The sequence below is a fragment of the Salvelinus namaycush genome, chromosome 13 (assembly GCF_016432855.1).
Source record: "Salvelinus namaycush isolate Seneca chromosome 13, SaNama_1.0, whole genome shotgun sequence".
NCBI lineage: Eukaryota > Metazoa > Chordata > Actinopteri > Salmoniformes > Salmonidae > Salvelinus > Salvelinus namaycush.
In genome coordinates, this window is record NC_052319.1 from 37,068,824 (window position 1) to 37,087,253 (window position 18,430).

Here is an 18,430-nt window from a genome sequence, read left to right on the forward strand (position 1 = left end):
ACACACACTACTGGTCAGGGAGAATTCAATAATGTTGAAGCAATAAATTATTGCTTAGTAGACTTATGGCGTATGTTAACGCCTGGATAGTGACAGAGATAGCCTTGCCCTGCTTAGGTCAATGCCTTTAATCAGTTTGCACTCATCACACGAACACACACACTCACACAATAAACAGTTAAAAGATCAAGCAGATCAAAGCTAAGGCTCTCTAGAAGCATAGTGTTTTTGAGCATGTCGTCCATGCAGTGACACAGACCACAGTTAACAAACACACGCAAAACCACTCACTGCCCTTGCTGTAGGCCTAAGTGATGCTGTTCTTTGTAAAACTGATCGAGGCGTCAACAAACCGCCTTTGGTCTAAGGCTATAGGATGCAGACATGAAGAAAATACATAACCTATCATTGGAAAAATATAGGCTAGTATGTGAATCAATCATCCAATTAGTATCATTCTATTAGTCTCAATGAGCGTGTTATTGGCTATGATGCTCCGACAATAACACAGATTGCGTCATGATGAAATCTGCTATCCTGCTCTCATTCAATGGGAACCAGTTTTTGGCAGCGCCAGTTTATATGAGCAGTCCCGTTACGCCTACACATTCCCATAACCCATTATAAAGACAGCGAACACAAAACAAGCGAAAACTCGGCTACAACGGGATTGTCATGTCATGCAAACATAAATTCTCTACTTGGCATCACAGAATAGCGATTCAACTCAGCAGTGTTTATTGTGGGTTGTCAATATACGCCTATGCAAACCCATCCTTTTCTTCAAAAAATATATTATTTTTCAGAGATCAAAACATATGCATTTAAATAGACTTACTTCAAGAGACGGGCAATGGCTCCCTATTGAAACGGTAGGTCTATGTGTGCTGTTTATTTGATAGCCTAGTGATGCTCATCTCAGTTCCTCCTTGAATCGACGGAGTCTGCAGCGATACAGGACCAATAATTTATATATACACTAGATGTATTTAAGAGGCGCTGGGTTGATGCCTCCTTGCCTCCATCTTGGAACTGCCCACCTTGAAAAAATATTTTGGAAGCTATGAAAATGTTTTTATTTATGTCTACATTTGTTTTACCACATGTATTATATCACAGACACCTTAATGTATACTTTTAAATTATATTATGTGAACTAAACATAAAATATATATTTATACAGTACCAGTCAGAAGTTTGGACACCCCAACTGATTCATGGGTTTTTCTTTATTTTTACTATTTTCTACATTGTAGAATAATAGTGAAGACATCAAAACTATGAAATAACACATATGGAATCATGTGGTAACCAAAAAAGTGTATATTTGAGATTATTCAAAGTAGCCACCCTTTGCCTTGATGACAGTTTTGTACACTCTTGGCATTCTCTTAACCAGTCACCTGGAATACATTTCCAACAGTCTTGAAGGAGTTCCCACATATGCTGAGCACTAGTTGGCTGCTTTTTTCTTGGCCCAAGTAAGTCTCTTCTTATTATTGAGGTCCTTTAGTAGTGGTTTCTTTGCAGCAATTCGACCATGTTGGCCTGATTCACGTAGTCTCCTCTGAACAGTTGATGTTGAGATGTGTCTGTTACTTGAACTCTGTGAAGCATTTATTTGGGGTGCAATTTCTGAGACTGGTAACTAATAAATGTATCCTCCGCAGCAGAGGTAACTCTGAGTCTTCCTTTCCTGTGGCGGTCCTCATGAGAGCCAGTTTCATCATAGCACTTGATGGTTTTTGCGACTGCATTTGAAGAAACTTTCAAAGTTCTTGACATTTTCCAGATTGACTGACCCTCATGTCTTAAAGTAATGATGGACTGTCATTTCTCTTTGCTTATTTGAGCTGTTCTTGCCATACAATGGAGTTGGTCTTTTACCAAATAGGGCCATCTTCTGTATACCACCCCTTGTCACAACACAACTGATTGGAAAGAAATTCCACAAATTAACTTTTAACAGGGCACACCTGTTAATTTAAATGCATTCCAGGTGACTACCTCATGAAGCTGGTTGAGATAATGCCAAGAGTATGTAAAGCTGTCATCAAGTCAAAGGGTGGCTACTTTGAAGAATCTCAAATATAAAATACATTTTGATTTGTTTAACACTTTTTTCGTTACTACATGATTCCATATGTGTTATTTCATATGTTTGATGCCTTTACTATTATTCTACAATGTAGAAAAAAGTAAAAATAAAGAAAATCCGTTGAATGAGTAGGTGTGTCCAAACTTTTGATTGAAAACATTTTCCTTAAAGTATATATTTTTTTAGATTACTAATGTTACTGTCCCCGCTACAACAACAAAAATACTTAAATACATGTAATTTAGTCCTTGAAATATTTAATTGAAATACTGTAGAATTCCATTCGTTCCTATGGAGGACTGTGCCTTCTGGCAAGTTCCAATATGGCCGACCGGTGGCTTCAAATCCTCTCAATAGTTAATACATAGCACCTGCAGTCCAGGGTTTATGTACAGGACTCGCCCTAGCCCACGCTCCAAGTGACACATTTCGAACCCTCCGTCTGCAGTCAGTTTTGTGCATAATACATTATGGTGATGTTGTGACTGACATAAACTAGATTTCCATCCAATTTGCCACAGATTTCCGTGCCAATATTCTAAAATCTGCATAAAACAATATGCATATTTTCCCACCAGATGTTTCCATCAAACTGACTTATTTCCGATAAAAGGCTGTGCGTGATGACGTAGTGCACATAAAAAACTTTTGCGGTTAAATTCCCATGTACTGAATGAAAAATACAAGTTAAAATGGTTTTCATCGCATTTTGAACTCGAATGATGTTTTAGTCACAGAAACTGTTGCGTTATATAGCAAATGTGCCCACTCTGGTCTTGGTACATGCGCTCTAGCCAACAACTCACAGATACAGTGCGGGTAAGGTACCTACATTATGAGATTATTATGGATAAGAGCAATATTATTTGTATTTGTCAAACGGCAGTCAAGCATCGATCATCATGTCACCAGAAAAAGACCCTCGACATTCATTGGAAAGGAGCATCACATTCCACATTCACCATCTCTGAAGTTCATCATCATTTATTTAATCTGTAGCCTAATAAACTGCATGCTTTCCCAAGTCATAGTGGGATGACCACACAGCATATCATCGAATGAATCAATATTTGCGCTTAAATGCGTTTCCACCACCATTTCTCTCATGTCTAATAAACAAATTGTCTGTTGGCATTCATACAATTGAACCGGCATTTCCTGTTTCCATCAGCCAGCCCGGTTATGACTTTTCATGCGTTAAATAATTATTAATCTACATGAAATGGTTGGATGGAAATTCCACATTTACTACAGGCCTAAATGAGATTAAATGAAAAATATGTTGCTTATTCGTTTGTAGCAATTTTATTGTTTTTCGGGCAACATTTGATGATTGACAAATATTATACTTCTAGGGGACGGGGATGTTTACTCTTTCTGGGCATCACTAGTGTTTTGCCCACTAGATGACATCTGCAATTCTACAGCCATCTTGTGGTGTATGTTGGCTATTGCTATTCTATCATAGGCAATGCGCAGTCCTACAAATATGCACGGATTTACATTTTTACCCACTGTCCCCCATTTGTAGCAGTGGCATACCGCGGCCCTGCAAGATCTGAGAAAGCCTACAGAATTCTACACATTCTACACAAAGAAAAACATTTGCAGTCTTATAGCCAGTGATGTAAAGTACTTAAGTAAAAATACTTTAAAGTACTACTTAAGTCGTTTTTTGGGGTATCTGTACATTACTTTACTATGTATATTTTTGTCAACTTTTATTTCACTACATTCCTAAAGAAAATATTGTACTTTTTACTCCATACATTTTCCCTGACAACCAAAAGTACTCGTTACATTTTGAACACTTAGCAGGACAGAAAAATTATCAAATTCACACACTTATCAAGATAACACCTGGTCATCCCTACTGCCTCTGGCCTTGCAGACTCACTAAATAAAAATATATATTTTGTAAATAATGTCTGAGTGTTGGAGAGTGCCCCTGGCTATCCTTAAAAACAAGAAAATGTGGCTGTCTGCTTTGCTTAATATAAGGAATTTTCAATCATTTATACTTTTACTTTTGATAGTTAAGTATATTTTAGCAATTACATTTACTTTTGAAATTTAAGTATATTTTAAACCAAATAGTTTTAGACTTTTACTCAAGTAGTATTTTACTGGCTGACTTTCACTTTTACTTGAGTAACTTTCTGTTAAGGTATCTATACTTTTACTCAAGTAGTATTTTACTGTCTGACTTTCACTTTTACTTGAGTAACTTTCTATTAAGGTATCTATACTTTTACTCAAGTAGTATTTTACTGTCTGACTTTCACTTTTACTTGAGTAACTTTCTGTTAAGGTATCTATACTTTTACTCAAGTAGTATTTTACTGTCTGACTTTCACTTTTACTTGAGTAACTTTCTATTAAGGTATCTATACTTTTACTCAAGTAGTATTTTACTGGCTGACTTTCACTTTTACTTGAGTAACTTTCTATTAAGGTATCTATACTTTTACTCAAGTAGTATTTTACTGGCTGACTTTCACTTTTACTTGAGTAACTTTCTGTTAAGGTTTCTATACTTTTACTCAAGTATCACAATTGGGTACTTTTTCCTCCACTGCTTATAGCTAATCTCATGCTATTCTACACATATTGCCGTGAGGCAGAGAGTAAAATGTGCAGTTTTACAGCTAATCTCCTGCAATTCTAATCATTTTTGACATGGCTTATGACAGGGTGACCATCAAATTACTAGAGGGGCTATGTCATAAACCCTTGAAGTTCAAAAATGGGGTGAAAATGGTACTATTATTATTATTGTAGCTAATTATTAAATAGCGAATTATTGTCAACCTAAAATATTGCCATATAATTATAAATACAGTTTACACAGGTTTTATACAAATGTCTGTATAAATAGCCTTAAAATATATGTAAACAGACAATAAATGTCTACAGTTTTTAATCGGAAAGCTGTAAGTACTATTATCAAATCAAGCCAATAATTTGTAGGCTAATAGGAGCTTAATATGGCCGATATGAATATCAGCTTGAAAAAGGCCTACCCAGGTAAGTCCTTCCACTCCAGGCTACAGCTGAGGTTGTGAGGCCCTCTTGGAGCTTTTTTCATTTGGTTTATATTGTTCTATTCCTTTGTTTAGCAGCAGTACAGTTGAAACTTGAAACCCAGGCCCCGAAACTATGAGAAAAGAAAAGTGCCCATTGAATAGCCTATAGGCCTACCGAAACTTCAGTGACCGAAAGACAATCAGACGGTCCTTTGTAATTTTCCTGAGGGCTGCTCCAATCAGAACCGTTCCGGGCCGCGCCCAGCCCCTATCGGAATGGGCGTTCACGCGCCACAGGTGCAGGTAGCAGATAGGTTGTAGTCAAGGGTTGTCATCAGCAAAAATAGTCCGTTTTGGAGAAACACTTTGTTTGGCAAACTGGAATGTGTTCTATCCTACAGTGTTGATTTTAAGCATAGAAGTATAGTATATTGTATCATTGTTTTATTGAGGATTGCACTCTTGACTTTATAATAAATAATGGCATTTGTGGAAGTTTGGAGTTCATGAAGTGCCACCGCTGTCCTCTGGGCTTTTGACTCCGTAGCCTTGGATGGAGTGAGTGCGTGCGTGAGGGGCTCAGCCACCCACCGACTTCTGTAGACTTCTTATAGCTCAAAGCTGCTTATCAATTCTCAATCAAGTAGGTTTTAAATATATTGGTTGTATGAGTACTATGGGAGGATTTAGCCAGATGAAACTGGCAGTTAACTTTTTAACCATCGGATTGGTTCTCCTTAGTCTACCATGTGGATCATACACGGAGATTCCACCCAAACCCCCTGGTTCCGTGACCGTCCTACCCCCTGTCAAGCCAGCGGGGGGTCCACAAGCGTTTCCCGACGCGGAGAACTCGAATCTCCCGGTCTTCACAATGAATTATCCCCGTATACAGGTGCCGTTTGAGGTCACGCTTTGGGTGCTGCTCGCGTCATTCGCCAAGATTGGTAAGCAAAGTAAACAACCATGGACAAACAACTGCGTGAGAAATAATACGAGGTAAGGTATTTGCCCGTTCAATCTTCAAGTCACCTCAGTTTCGTGGTAAGGTGTGACATTCCTGATGGGTAAGGGCATACTGTAGGGTTGACTCAGACGTTAGGGGGGACACATTTTGCTATGGGGTTCGGCTGGCATGCAGATCCCATTTTTTTTCTAGTGAATTTTGAGAAAAGGATACAGACAAATATTAACTTACAATTGGGCACATTTACAGGGCTAATGGGCACCTTGCAGAGGGGCACTTACACTGGTACAGTCCAATCAGTCTTGGGGCCATGGCCTTTCATACTGTTATATATATTCGATTAAACATCCATTTTGTACTCTTTCTCTGCTACTGTATGATTCATTTATTAGTATTTTTCTCAGTTCCCCTATGTCAGGTTGTTACTACTGCTGCTCTACATACTGTATGGGTTGAGACTTAACATAATATTTTCAATGTATAATACAGTTTTTATACTGCGATAATAACCAGCAACATACACAGTTAAAAATTATTTTAATACAAAAACAAAGGTAGACATGAAAGGTCTAATGGAAATTAATCAAGCTCCACTACACAATAATACAGAAATATATAATCATGGGTGCCTCTTTCCTGCATGAAGTTAACACATGCAACAGACCCACTAGACTTAAAGAACAATTCCACCCCAAAGCTATCTTTTGGTATTTGTTTCATTAGTCCATTGTTGACATATTGCCAAAATGTTTTGCATGTCAGCGATCAAGTTTTCAAGATATATAACTTTCAAAATACAGAAATCCAATCAAATCAAATCAAACTTTATTTGTCACATGCGCCGAATACAACAAGTGTAGACCTTACCGTGAAATGCATACTTACAAGCCCTAAACCAACAGTGCAGTTCAAGAAGAGTTAAGAAAATATTTACCAAATAAACTAGAGTAAAAAAGAATAAAAAGTAACACAATGATATAACAATAACGAGGCTATATACAGGGGCTACCGTTACCGAGTCAGTGTGTGGGGGTACAGGTTAGAGGTCATTTGTACATGTAGGTAGGAGTGAAGTGATAATAAACAGTGAGTAGCAGCAGTGTACAAAACAAATGGGGGGGGGGTCAATGTAATAGTCCGGTGGCCATTTGATTAGCTGTTCAGCAGCCTTATGGCTTGGGGGTAGAAGCTGTTAAGGAGCCTTTTGGTCCTATACTTGGCGCTCTGGTACCGCTTGCCATGCGGTAGCAGAGAAAACAGTCTATGACTTGGGTGACTGGAGTCTCTGACATTTTTATGGGCTTTCCTTTGACACTGCCTATTATATAGATTCTGGATGTCAGGAAGCTTTGCCTCAGTGATGTACTGGTCCCGTACACACTACCCTCTGTAGCGCCTTACGGTCAGATGCCAAACAGTTGCCATACCAGTGGGTGAATCAACCGGTCAGGATGCTCTCGATGGTGCAGCTAAAGAACTTTTTGAGGATCTGGGGACCCATGCCAAATCTTTTCAGTCTCCTGAGGGGGAATAGGTTTTGTTGGGCTCTCTTCACGACTGTCTGGTGTGTTTGGACCATAATAGACCGTTGGTGATGTGGACATAAAGGAACTTGAAACTCTCGACCCGCTCCACTACAGCCCCGTAGATGTTAACGGGGGCCTGTTCGGCCCGCCTTTTCCTGTAATCCACGATCATCTCCTTTGTCTTGCTCACATTTAGGGAGAGGTTGTTGTCCTGGCACTACACTGCCAGTTCTCTGAGCACCTCCCTATAGGCTGTCTCATCATTGTCAGTGATCAGGCCTACCACTGTTGTGTCATCAGCAAACTTAATGATGGTGTTGGAGTCGTGTTTGGCTACGCAGTCGTGGGTGAACAGGGAGTACAGGAGGGGACTAAGTACACACCCCTGAGGGGCCCCATTGTTGAGGATCAGGGTGGCAGACATGTTGTTGCCTACCCTTACCACCTGGGGGCGGCCCGCCAGGAAGTCCAGGATCCAGTTGCAGAGGGAGGTGTTTAGTCCCAGGGTCCTTAGCTTAGTGATGAACTTCATGGGCACTACGGTGTTGAACGCTGAGCTGTAGTCAATGAACAGCATTCTCACATAGGTGTTCCTTTTGTCCAAGTGGGAAAGGGCAGTGTGGAGTGCTATTGAGATTGCGTCATCTGTGGATCTGTTGGGGCGGTATTCGAATTGGAGTGGGTCTAGGGTATCTGGGAGGATGCTGTTGATGTCAGCCATGACCAGCCTTTCAAAGCACTTCATGGCTACTGACATGAGTGCTACGGGGAGGTAATCATTTAGGCAGGTTACCTTCGCTTCCTTGGGCACAGGGACTATGGTGGTCTGCTTGTAACATGTAGGTATTACAGATTCAGTCAGGGAGAGATTGAAAATGTCAGGGAAGACGGATGCTTTGAGTACACGTCCTGTTAACTTCTTTGGGCTACAATCCCGGTAACGGGATCGATATGACAACAGCCAGTGAAAGTGCAGGGCGCCTAATTCAAAAAACAGAAATCTCATAATTATAATTCCTCAGACATACATGTGTCTAATACCATTTTAAAGGTAATCTTGTTGTTAATCCCACCAATGTGTCCGATTTCAAATATGCTTTTCAGCGAAAGCACCACAAACGATTATGTTAGGTCACCACCATGCCACAGAATAAGCACAGCCATTTTTCCAGCCAAAGATAGCAGTCACAAAAAGCACAAATAGAGATACAATTAATCACTAACCTTTGATGATCTTCATCAGATGACACTCATAGGACTTCATGTTACACAATACATGTATGTTTTGTTTGATAAAGTTCATATTTATATAAAAAAATCTGAGTTTGCATTGGCGCGTTACATTCACTAGTTCCAAAAACATCCAGTGATTTTGCATAGCCACATCGTTTCAACAGAAATACTCATCATAAATGTAGATGATAATATAAGTTATACACATGGAATTATAGATATACCTCTCCTTAATGCAACCGCTGTGTCAGATTTTAAAAAAACTTTACGGAAAAAGCAAACCATGCAATAATCTGAGACGGCTCTCAGAACAATAGTCAAATTAGCCGCCATGTTGGATTCAACAGAAACCAGAAATTACATGATAAATGTTTCCTTACCTTTGATGATCTTCATCAGAATGCACTCCCAGGAATCCTAGGTCCACAATAAATGCTTGATTTGTTCGATAATGTCCGTTATTTATGTCCAATTAGCTACTTTTGTTAGCGCGTTTGGTAAACAATTCCAAAGTCACGAAGCGCGTTCCCTAAAAGCTGACGAAATGTCCAAAAGTTCAGTAACAGTCAGTAGAAACATGTCAAACGATGTATTGAATCAATCTTTAGAATGTTGTTAACATAAATCTTGAATAACGTTCCAACCGGAGAATTACATTGACTTCAGATGAGCGATGGAACAGAGCTCCCTCTTATGTGAACGCACATGGTAAACGCATGGTCAGGTCATGGCAGATTTGACTAATTCCTCTCTCATTCGGCCCCCCTTCACAGTAGAGGCATCAGACAAAGTTCTACAGACTGTTGACATCTAGTGGAAGCCGTAGGAAGTGCAAACTCATTCATATCTCGCTGTGATTTCAATGGGATCTTGGTTGAAAATCGACCAGCCTCAGAATTTCCACTTCCTGTTTGGATTTTTTCTCAGGTTTTTGCCTGCCATATGAGTTCTGTTATTCTCACAGACATAATTCAAACAGTTTTAGAAACTTCAGAGTGTTTTCTATACAATACTAATAATAATATGCATATATTAGCAACTATGACTGAGGAGCAGGCAGTTTACTCTGGGCACCTCTGTGCACCTTTCATCCAAGCTACTCAATACTGCCCCTGCAGCCACAAGAAGTTAATCATCTGGCCCCACGGTTTTGTGAATGTTGACCTGTTTAAAGGTCTTGCTCACATCGGCTACCGAGAGCGTTATCACACAGTCACCCAGAACAGCTGGTGCTCCCGTGCATGCTTCAGTGTTGCTTGCCTCGAAGCGAGCATAAAAGGCATTTAGCTCGTCTGGCAGGCTCACGTCACTGGGCAACTCGCGTCTGGGTTTCCCTTTGTAGTCCGTAATAGTTTTCAAGCCCTGCCACATCCGACGAGCGTCAGAGCCGGTGTAGTCGGATTCAGTCTTAATCCTGTATTGACGCTTTCCATGTTTGATGGTTCGTCTGAGGACATAGCGGGATTTCTTATAGGTGTTCTGATTAGTGTCCCACTCCTTGAAAGTGTCAGCTCTAGCCTTTAGCTCGATGCGGATGTTGCCTGTAAACAATGGCTTCTGGTTGGGATATGTACGTACAGTCACTGTGGGGACAACGTCGGCGATGCACTTATTGTTGAAGCCAATGACTGAGGTGGTATACTCCTCAATGCTATTGGATGAATCCCAGAACATATTCCAGTCTGTGCTAGCAAAACAGTTCTGTAGCGTAGCATCCGCATCATCTGACCACTTCCGTATTTAACTAGTCACTGGTACTTCCTGCTTTAGTTTTTGCTTGTAAGCAGGAATGAGGAGGATAGAATTATGGTCAGATTTGCCAAATGGAGGGCGGGGGTGAGCTTTGTATGCATCTCTGTGTATGGAGTGAAGGTGGTCTATAGTTTTTTTCCCTCTGGTTACACATGTGACGGGCTGGTAAAACTTTGGTAAAACTGATTTAAGTTTGCCTGCATTAAAGTCCCTGACCACTAGGAGGGCCACTTCTGGGTGAGCAACTCCTTATAGAGTTGGATGAGTGCGGTCTTATAATGCCGGTATGATGCATTTTGTCTCTGTTAGCTTTGTATGCGTTAGCCTAGCCTACCTGTTGTTATTAAAAGCACCACTTTGTATCATTATTCACACACTCAGAATTTGCTGCTTCATGTTCAGTAGACTACCTCTCCTCTCTTAGTTGAGGGTGTGAGATCAAGGGTGCCTTGTATGTGTGTGTGGTCTGAATGAAATAGAGTAGGCTGCCTATGCATGGGCGGAGAATCACGTGGCAGTTATCTTTCCAAGGAAATTAACTTAAATATGAATAGATTATAGTTTACTACAGTGTCTGTCAATATGTATTGATATTTATTCATCATTGAAAAGGAAAAGGCCCAACGCGCGCATATGCTACCATGGTGAACGAGCATTGCGCCTTTTTATTTAATAAATAGATTGATTCCACATTTATTTGTCTCTGTCTGAAAATCATCCTTCTAAAAGGGAGCTCGAGAGTGTCTGCTCTTGAGCTACAAACTCTGCTCTCTTCAAACTACGTCTAGATTATAGGCTGATATAGCCAGTAATACTGATAGCTTAATATAATGGGCCATGTGAGAATCTCTAGAAATGTTACCTATTTCTATGTTTAGTTTTGTGCATTTTGATATTGCTGGGACCATGGCTGGCAAGTGAGCTGTGTCACATACACCTACAATAACATTGCGGGTGGGTGGGTTTGCATACTGCGGGTGGGTTTGGGACCAGTTCTTGCAGTAGTGGATGGGAGTCCAGCGGTGCGGGCTGATGCTGGGGGATGCAGTATGAAAAGCTTGACCAGTGGTACATCCATGATGAAGACTAAGGGAATATCTCCATTTCATGCTCTAAGCGTCCTCTCTCCTAATATCTTTCTCAAAACCCATTGGATGAGAAAGCCAGAAGTCCCTCCCCTCTGACCTCCTCCAATGGGTTTTGAGAAGGCTACGAGGAGAGAGTACGCAAGGAGTATGAAATTGAGATCTTCCCCTAGGAAGTGATTGTGCAAGTAATTCTGTACTAGCAAGCAGGCATTAATGATTTCAAAGCATTCACTGTCAGTTTTTCACACAGCCAGAACTACCCAGCTTTAGCTAGTTAGATAAAACCTGACACAGCTAGAAAACAACTCAACTGTAAATATAAAGCTAACTAAATAGCTACTAGCCAGGAGAAAGCCTATAGTTGTTCACGTTCATTCTAACATATCAAAATGTATTCACATTCATACACTTTTCACTTAAACTTTGTCGTTGCCAACAACAATTACGACAACACTTTATGTGCATAGTCCATCTGTAGATGCTCTATAGACTGTCAGTAACATTTCAACTAACTATCTACTAACCATAGCTCTAGCCCTAACCTTAACCCTTATTCTAACCCTAAACTTAACCCTAACCCTAACCTTGACCCTTACCCTAAGTCTTATTCTAAAGCTAACGCTATCCGTAACCTTAGTGAACAGTTGCTTATCAACAGATCATTTGTTGATAGTATGTCCACAATTAGGCCTACTTTCCCTGGTACAGTGAGTAATGATGGTGGTGCTGAACAGTGCCACACTGCTTGGAACAACCCAGAGTGGGGTCATGGAAATGACTCAAGTTCCAGCAGCCTTTTCATAATAAAAGTCCCTCAACAATCTGGCAAATAATTTTCAAAATAAAAGTCTCGCAATTCTTATTATTTTTATTTGAGGGGACCATTTTACTTGCTTCAAACATTGGGGGGGACATGTCCCCACTGTTCCCCCGGCTCCTACACCCTTGCTGATGGGAATAAAAACATATTGGCAGTAGTAGAAGTTGCCCTTTGACACAGATCTAGGGTTCATATAGCTATCCTGACCTTAACCATTTGAGGGGGAAATGCAAAACTTACCATAACCTCTAGAGGAGACAGTGAGCTATCTCCCTTGCCATGTATACCATTCATAATATAATATAATGTAATATATTACATTTAGCAGACACTTTTATCCAAAGCGACTTACAGTTATGCATGCATACATTCTTTAGGTATGGGTAGTCCTGGGAATCGAGTCCACTATCCTGGCGTTGCAAGCACCATGCTCTATCAACAACTCTTGCGTTACAGAGGACAAAGTACCACATGCTATATGTGTACTTATAAACTGGGTGGTTTGAACCCTGAATGCTGATTGGCTGACAGCCGTGGTATATCAGACCATATACTACGGGTATGACAAAACATTTATTTTTACTGCTCTAATTACATTGGTAACCAGTTTATAATAGCAATAGGACACTTTGGGGGTTTGTGGGATATGGCCAATTTACCACGACTAAGGGCTGTATCCAGGCACTACGCGTTGCGTCATACATAAGAACACCCCTTAGCCATGGTACATTGGCCATATACCACACCCCCTCGTGCCTTATTGCTTAAATGTAAACCTCCTCATTCCCCATCTACGTTTGTCTCATGTGTAGGCCCATAAAGACCACAGGGTGTTCTAGAGCCTGGCATATACACTACATGACCAAAAGTATGTGGACACCTGCTCGTCGAACATCTCATTCCAAAATCATAGGCATTAATATGGAGTTGGTCCCCTCTTTGCTGCTATAACAGCCTCCGCTCTTCTGGGAAGGCTTTCCACTAGATGTTGGAACATTGCTGCAGGGACTTTCTTCCATTCAGTCACCAGAGCATTCGTGAGATTGGGCACTGATGTTGGGCGATTAGGCCTGGCTCACAGTCAGCGTTCCAATTCATCCCAAGGTGTTCGATGGGGTTGAGGTCAGGGCTCTGTGCAGGCGAGTCAAATTCTTCCACACCGATCTCGACAAACCATTTCTGTATGGTCCTCGCTTTGTGGATGGGGGCATTGTTATGCTGATACAGCAAAGGGCCTTCCCCAAACTGTTGCCACAAAGTTGGAAGCACAGAATCGTCCAGAATGGCACTGTATGCTGTAACGTTAAGATTTCCCTTCACTGGAACTAAGGGGCCTAGCCCGAACCATGAAAAACAGCCCCAGAACATTATTCTTCTTCCACCAAACTTTACAGTTGGCACTATGCGTTCGGACTGGTAGCGTTCTCCTGGCATCCACCAAACCCAGATTCGTCCGTCGGACTGCCAGATGGTGAAGCGTGATTGATTGCTCCAGAGAACGCGTTTCCACTGCTCCAGAGTCCAATGGCGATGAGTTTCATACCACTCCAGCCGACGCTTGGCATTGCGCATGGTGATCATAGGCTTGTGTGCAGCTGCTTGGCCATGGAAACCCATTTCATGAAGCTCCCAATGAACAGTTATTGTGCTGACGTTGCTTCCAGAGGAAGTTTGGAACTTGCTAGTGAGTGTTGCAACCGAGGATAGACGATTCAGCACTTGGCGGTCCCATTCTGTGAGCTTGTGTAGCCTACCACTTCACGGCTGAGCCGCTGTTGCTCCTAGATGTTTCCACTTCACAATAATAGTACTTACCGTTGACTGGGGCATCTTTAGCAGGGCAGAAATTTTACAAACTGACTTGTTGGAAAGGTGGCATCCTATGACGGTGCCACGTTGAATGTCACTGATCTCTTCATTAAAGCCATTCTACCACCAGTGTTTGTCTATGGAGATTGCATGGCGGTGTGCTTGATTTTATACACCTGTCAGCAACGGATGTGGCTGAAATAGCCGAATCCATTCATTTGAAGGGGTGTCCACATACTTTTGTATATATAGAGTATCTGTCATGTACAGTATCTGACCTTCAACCTCTTTCTCTCACAGGTTTCCATGTATACCACAAGATTACCTTCTGGGTCCCAGAGTCATGTCTCCTGATCAGTATTGGGCTGATCGTAGGGGCCATCATGCACTCTGTCCACGAGGAGCCCCCTGCTGTGCTCAGCTACAACGTCTTCTTCCTCTTCATGCTGCCTCCCATCGTACTGGAGTCTGGATACTTTATGCCCACGCGACCGTTCTTCGAGAACGTGGGAACGGTACGATGGTTTTATGCGCTAATACCAATATTAATTATGGTCTCTGGAGGGACTCAAGGGGCTGGTTTCCCTGACACTGATCAAGCCTATAGTCCTGGACTAATATGTGCTCTAATGTTAAAAAGGGCTCTAGTGCTTTTTATTCCTGGAATAGGTTTAATCTGTGTCTGGGAAAACTTACCCTAAGAATTAGCGTACATTTCAACCAATACAGAAATATACTTGCTTTATTCCATTCTGTTAGGTGAACCATTTGCCATATAATGATTCACGTTATGCCTCATTGAACAATGGAAGTTCCCATACCATCTTCTGCCTACAGGTGCTTTGGTTTGCGGTGGTGGGCACCCTGTGGAACAGCATTGGGATAGGGATGTCTCTGTATGCGGTGTGTCAGATCGAGGCGTTTGAGGTGCAGGACATTAACCTTCAGGAGAACATGCTGTTTGCTGCCATCATCTCAGCTGTGGACCCAGTGGCCGTGCTCAGCGTGTTCGAGGATGTCTCTGTCAACGAGCAGCTCTACATCGTGGTGTTTGGAGAGTGCCTGTTCAACGATGCTGTCACTGTGGTGAGTGTGTGTGTGTGTGTGTGTGTGTGTGTGTGTGTGTGTGTGTGTGTGTGTGTGTGTGTGTGTGTGTGTGTGTGTGTCTGTGTGTCTGTGTGTCTGTGTGTCTGTGTGTCTGTGTCTGTGTGTCTGTGTGTCTGTGTGTGAGAGAGAGAGTGAGTGAGTGTGAGAGAGAGTGAGTGTGAGAGAGAGTGAGTGTGAGAGAGAGTGAGTGTGAGAGATAGAAGATAGAAAGTGTGTGTGTGTGTGTGTGTGTGTGTGTGTGTGTGTGTGTGTGTGTGTGTGTGTGTGTGTGTGTGTGTGTGTGTGTGTGTGTGTGTGTGTGTGTGTGTGTGTGTGTGTGTGTGTGTGTGTGTGTGTGTGTGTGTGAGTGAATGAGTGAGTGAGTGAGAGAGAGTGCGTGTGAGAGATAGAAGATAGAAAGTGTGTGTGTGTGTGTGTGTGTGTGTGTGTGTGTGTGTGTGTGTATGTGTGTGTGTGTGTGTGTGTGAGTGTGTGTGTGTGTGTGTGTGTGTGTGAGTGTGTGTGTGTGTGTGTGTGTGTGTGTGTGTGTGTGTGTGTGTGTGTGTGTGTGTGTGTGTGTGTGTGTGTGTGTGCAGCACCCCATGAGTACATTTTTGTGTTCTGGAAATGCCTATTGAACAAGGTGTCCCTGTTGTGAGCAGTAGTACATCATGATTCTTGGCAGAGTGACTAACTGTACATGGAGGTGCAGACAGAATGGGAGATAGAAGGTTACAAAGAGACACGTGTTGCTACATGTGAAGTCAGCCTGTCTGGATAACTGCATTCTTTGGTTCTGTGCCGTTGACTGCTTGTTCTCATAACATGCCAATGACATCACACACCCCAAGCTGAGTGCTGTTTTATAGGTCAGCAAAGCACCAGAAACAAGACACTTAAACCGTTCCTAATGTGCTGGTGCTAGTGGCACAGTTTAGTGAGCGTAATTCAAAGCTTTGACAGACCGGTAGCCCTTCCAACCACATGCAACACTCAAACAAACATCCGTACTGTTGCTCCTTCCAGTCCCATGTCAACACAATGTTCATGTTGAAACTAAGTCTTAACGTGGATGAGAGGACCGAAGGACGTATCAGGACCAGTCACTGAACTGCCGGCTTAGTGTCTATAATAGGTTATTTCTCAATATGCATAATACCGTGCTCCCCCTGAGTCACTGGATGTTAATCAATATGTACACTACCGTGCTCCCCCTGAGTCACTGGATGTTTCTCAATATGTACACTACCGTGCTCCCCCTGAGTCACTGGATGTTAATCAATATGCATACTACCATGTTCCCCCTGAGTCACTGGATGTTAATCAATATGCATACTACCATGTTCCCCCTGAGTCACTGGATGTTAATCAATATGTACACTACCGTGCTCCCCCTGAGTCACTGGATGTTTCTCAATATGTACACTACCGTGCTCCCCCTGAGTCACTGGATGTTTCTCAATATGTACACTACCGTGCTTCCCCTGAGTCACTGGATGTTAATCAATATGCATACTACCATGTTCCCCCTGAGTCACTGGATGTTAATCAATATGTACACTACCGTGCTCCCCCTGAGTCACTGGATGTTAATCAATATGCATACTACCATGTTCCCCCTGAGTCACTGGATGTTAATCAATATGTACACTACCGTGCTCCCCCTGAGTCACTGGATGTTTCTCAATATGTACACTACCGTGCTCCCCCTGAGTCACTGGATGTTAATCAATATGCATACTACCATGTTCCCCCTGAGTCACTGGATGTTAATCAATATGTACACTACCGTGCTCCCCCTGAGTCACTGGATGTTTCGCAATATGCACACTACCGTGCTCCCCCTGAGTCACTGGATGTTTCTCAATATATACACTACCGTGCTCCCCCTGAGTCACTGGATGTTTCTCAATATGCATACTACCGTGCTTCCCCTGAGTCACTGGATGTTTCTCAATATGTACACTACCGTGCTCCCCCTGAGTCACTGGATGTTTCTCAATATGCATACTACCGTGCTCCCCCTGAGTCACTGGATGTTTCTCAATATGTACACTACCGTGCTCCCCCTGAGTCACTGGATGTTTCTCAATATGTACACTACCGTGCTCCCCCTGAGTCACTGGATGTTTCTCAATATGCATACTACCGTGCTCCCCCTGAGTCACTGGATGTTTCTCAATATGTACACTACCGTGCTTCCCCCTGAGTCACTGGATGTTTCTCAATATGTACACTACCGTGCTCCCCCTGAGTCACTGGATGTTAATCAATATGCATACTACCGTGCTTCCCCTGAGTCACTGGATGTTTCTCAATGTGTACACTACCGTGCTCCCCCTGAGTCACTGGATGTTTCTCAATATGTTTACTACCGTGCTCCCCGAGTCACTGGATGTTTCTCAATATGTATACTACCGTGCTCCCCCTGAGTCATTGGATGTTAATCAAAATGCATACTACTGTGCTCCCCCTGAGTCACTGGATGTTTCTCAATATGTACACTACCGTGCTCCCCCTGAGTCACTGGATGTTTCTCAATATGTACACTACCGTGCTCCCCCTGAGTCACTGGATGTTTCTCAATATGTACAGTACCGTGCTCCCCCTGAGTCACTGGATGTTTCTCAATATGTACACTACCGTGCTCCCCCTGAGTCACTGGATGTTTCTCAATATGCATACTACCGTGCTCCCCCTGAGTCACTGGATGTTTCTCAATATGCATACTACCGTGCTCCCCCTGAGTCACTGGATGTTTCTCAATATGTACACTACCGTGCTCCCCCTGAGTCACTGGATGTTTCTCAATATGTACACTACCGTGCTCCCCCTGAGTCACTGGATGTTTCTCAATATGCATACTACCGTGCTCCCCCTGAGTCACTGGATGTTTCTCAATATGCATACTACCGTGCTCCCCCTGAGTCACTGGATGTTTCTCAACATGCATACTACCGTGCTCCACACTCTCATGCTCCGAGTGCATTCTCCGACCACGTTCTCTTGACTACGTTCTTGTGAG

General features: G+C 42.4%; 1 protein-coding gene across 1 annotated transcript in view; it reads left to right on the top strand.

Moving 5' to 3' along the window:
* The first annotated feature begins 5,800 nt into the window (after window positions 1-5,800).
* Window positions 5,801-18,430, top strand: part of slc9a2 (solute carrier family 9 member 2) — a 32,999-nt gene continuing 20,369 nt past the window's right edge. Inside the window, exons 1-3 of the mRNA XM_039006593.1 lie at window positions 5,801-6,071; window positions 14,620-14,834; window positions 15,157-15,405. Coding sequence (XP_038862521.1) covers window positions 5,801-6,071; window positions 14,620-14,834; window positions 15,157-15,405 — 735 coding nt within the window. The remainder of the gene's footprint in view (window positions 6,072-14,619; window positions 14,835-15,156; window positions 15,406-18,430) is intronic.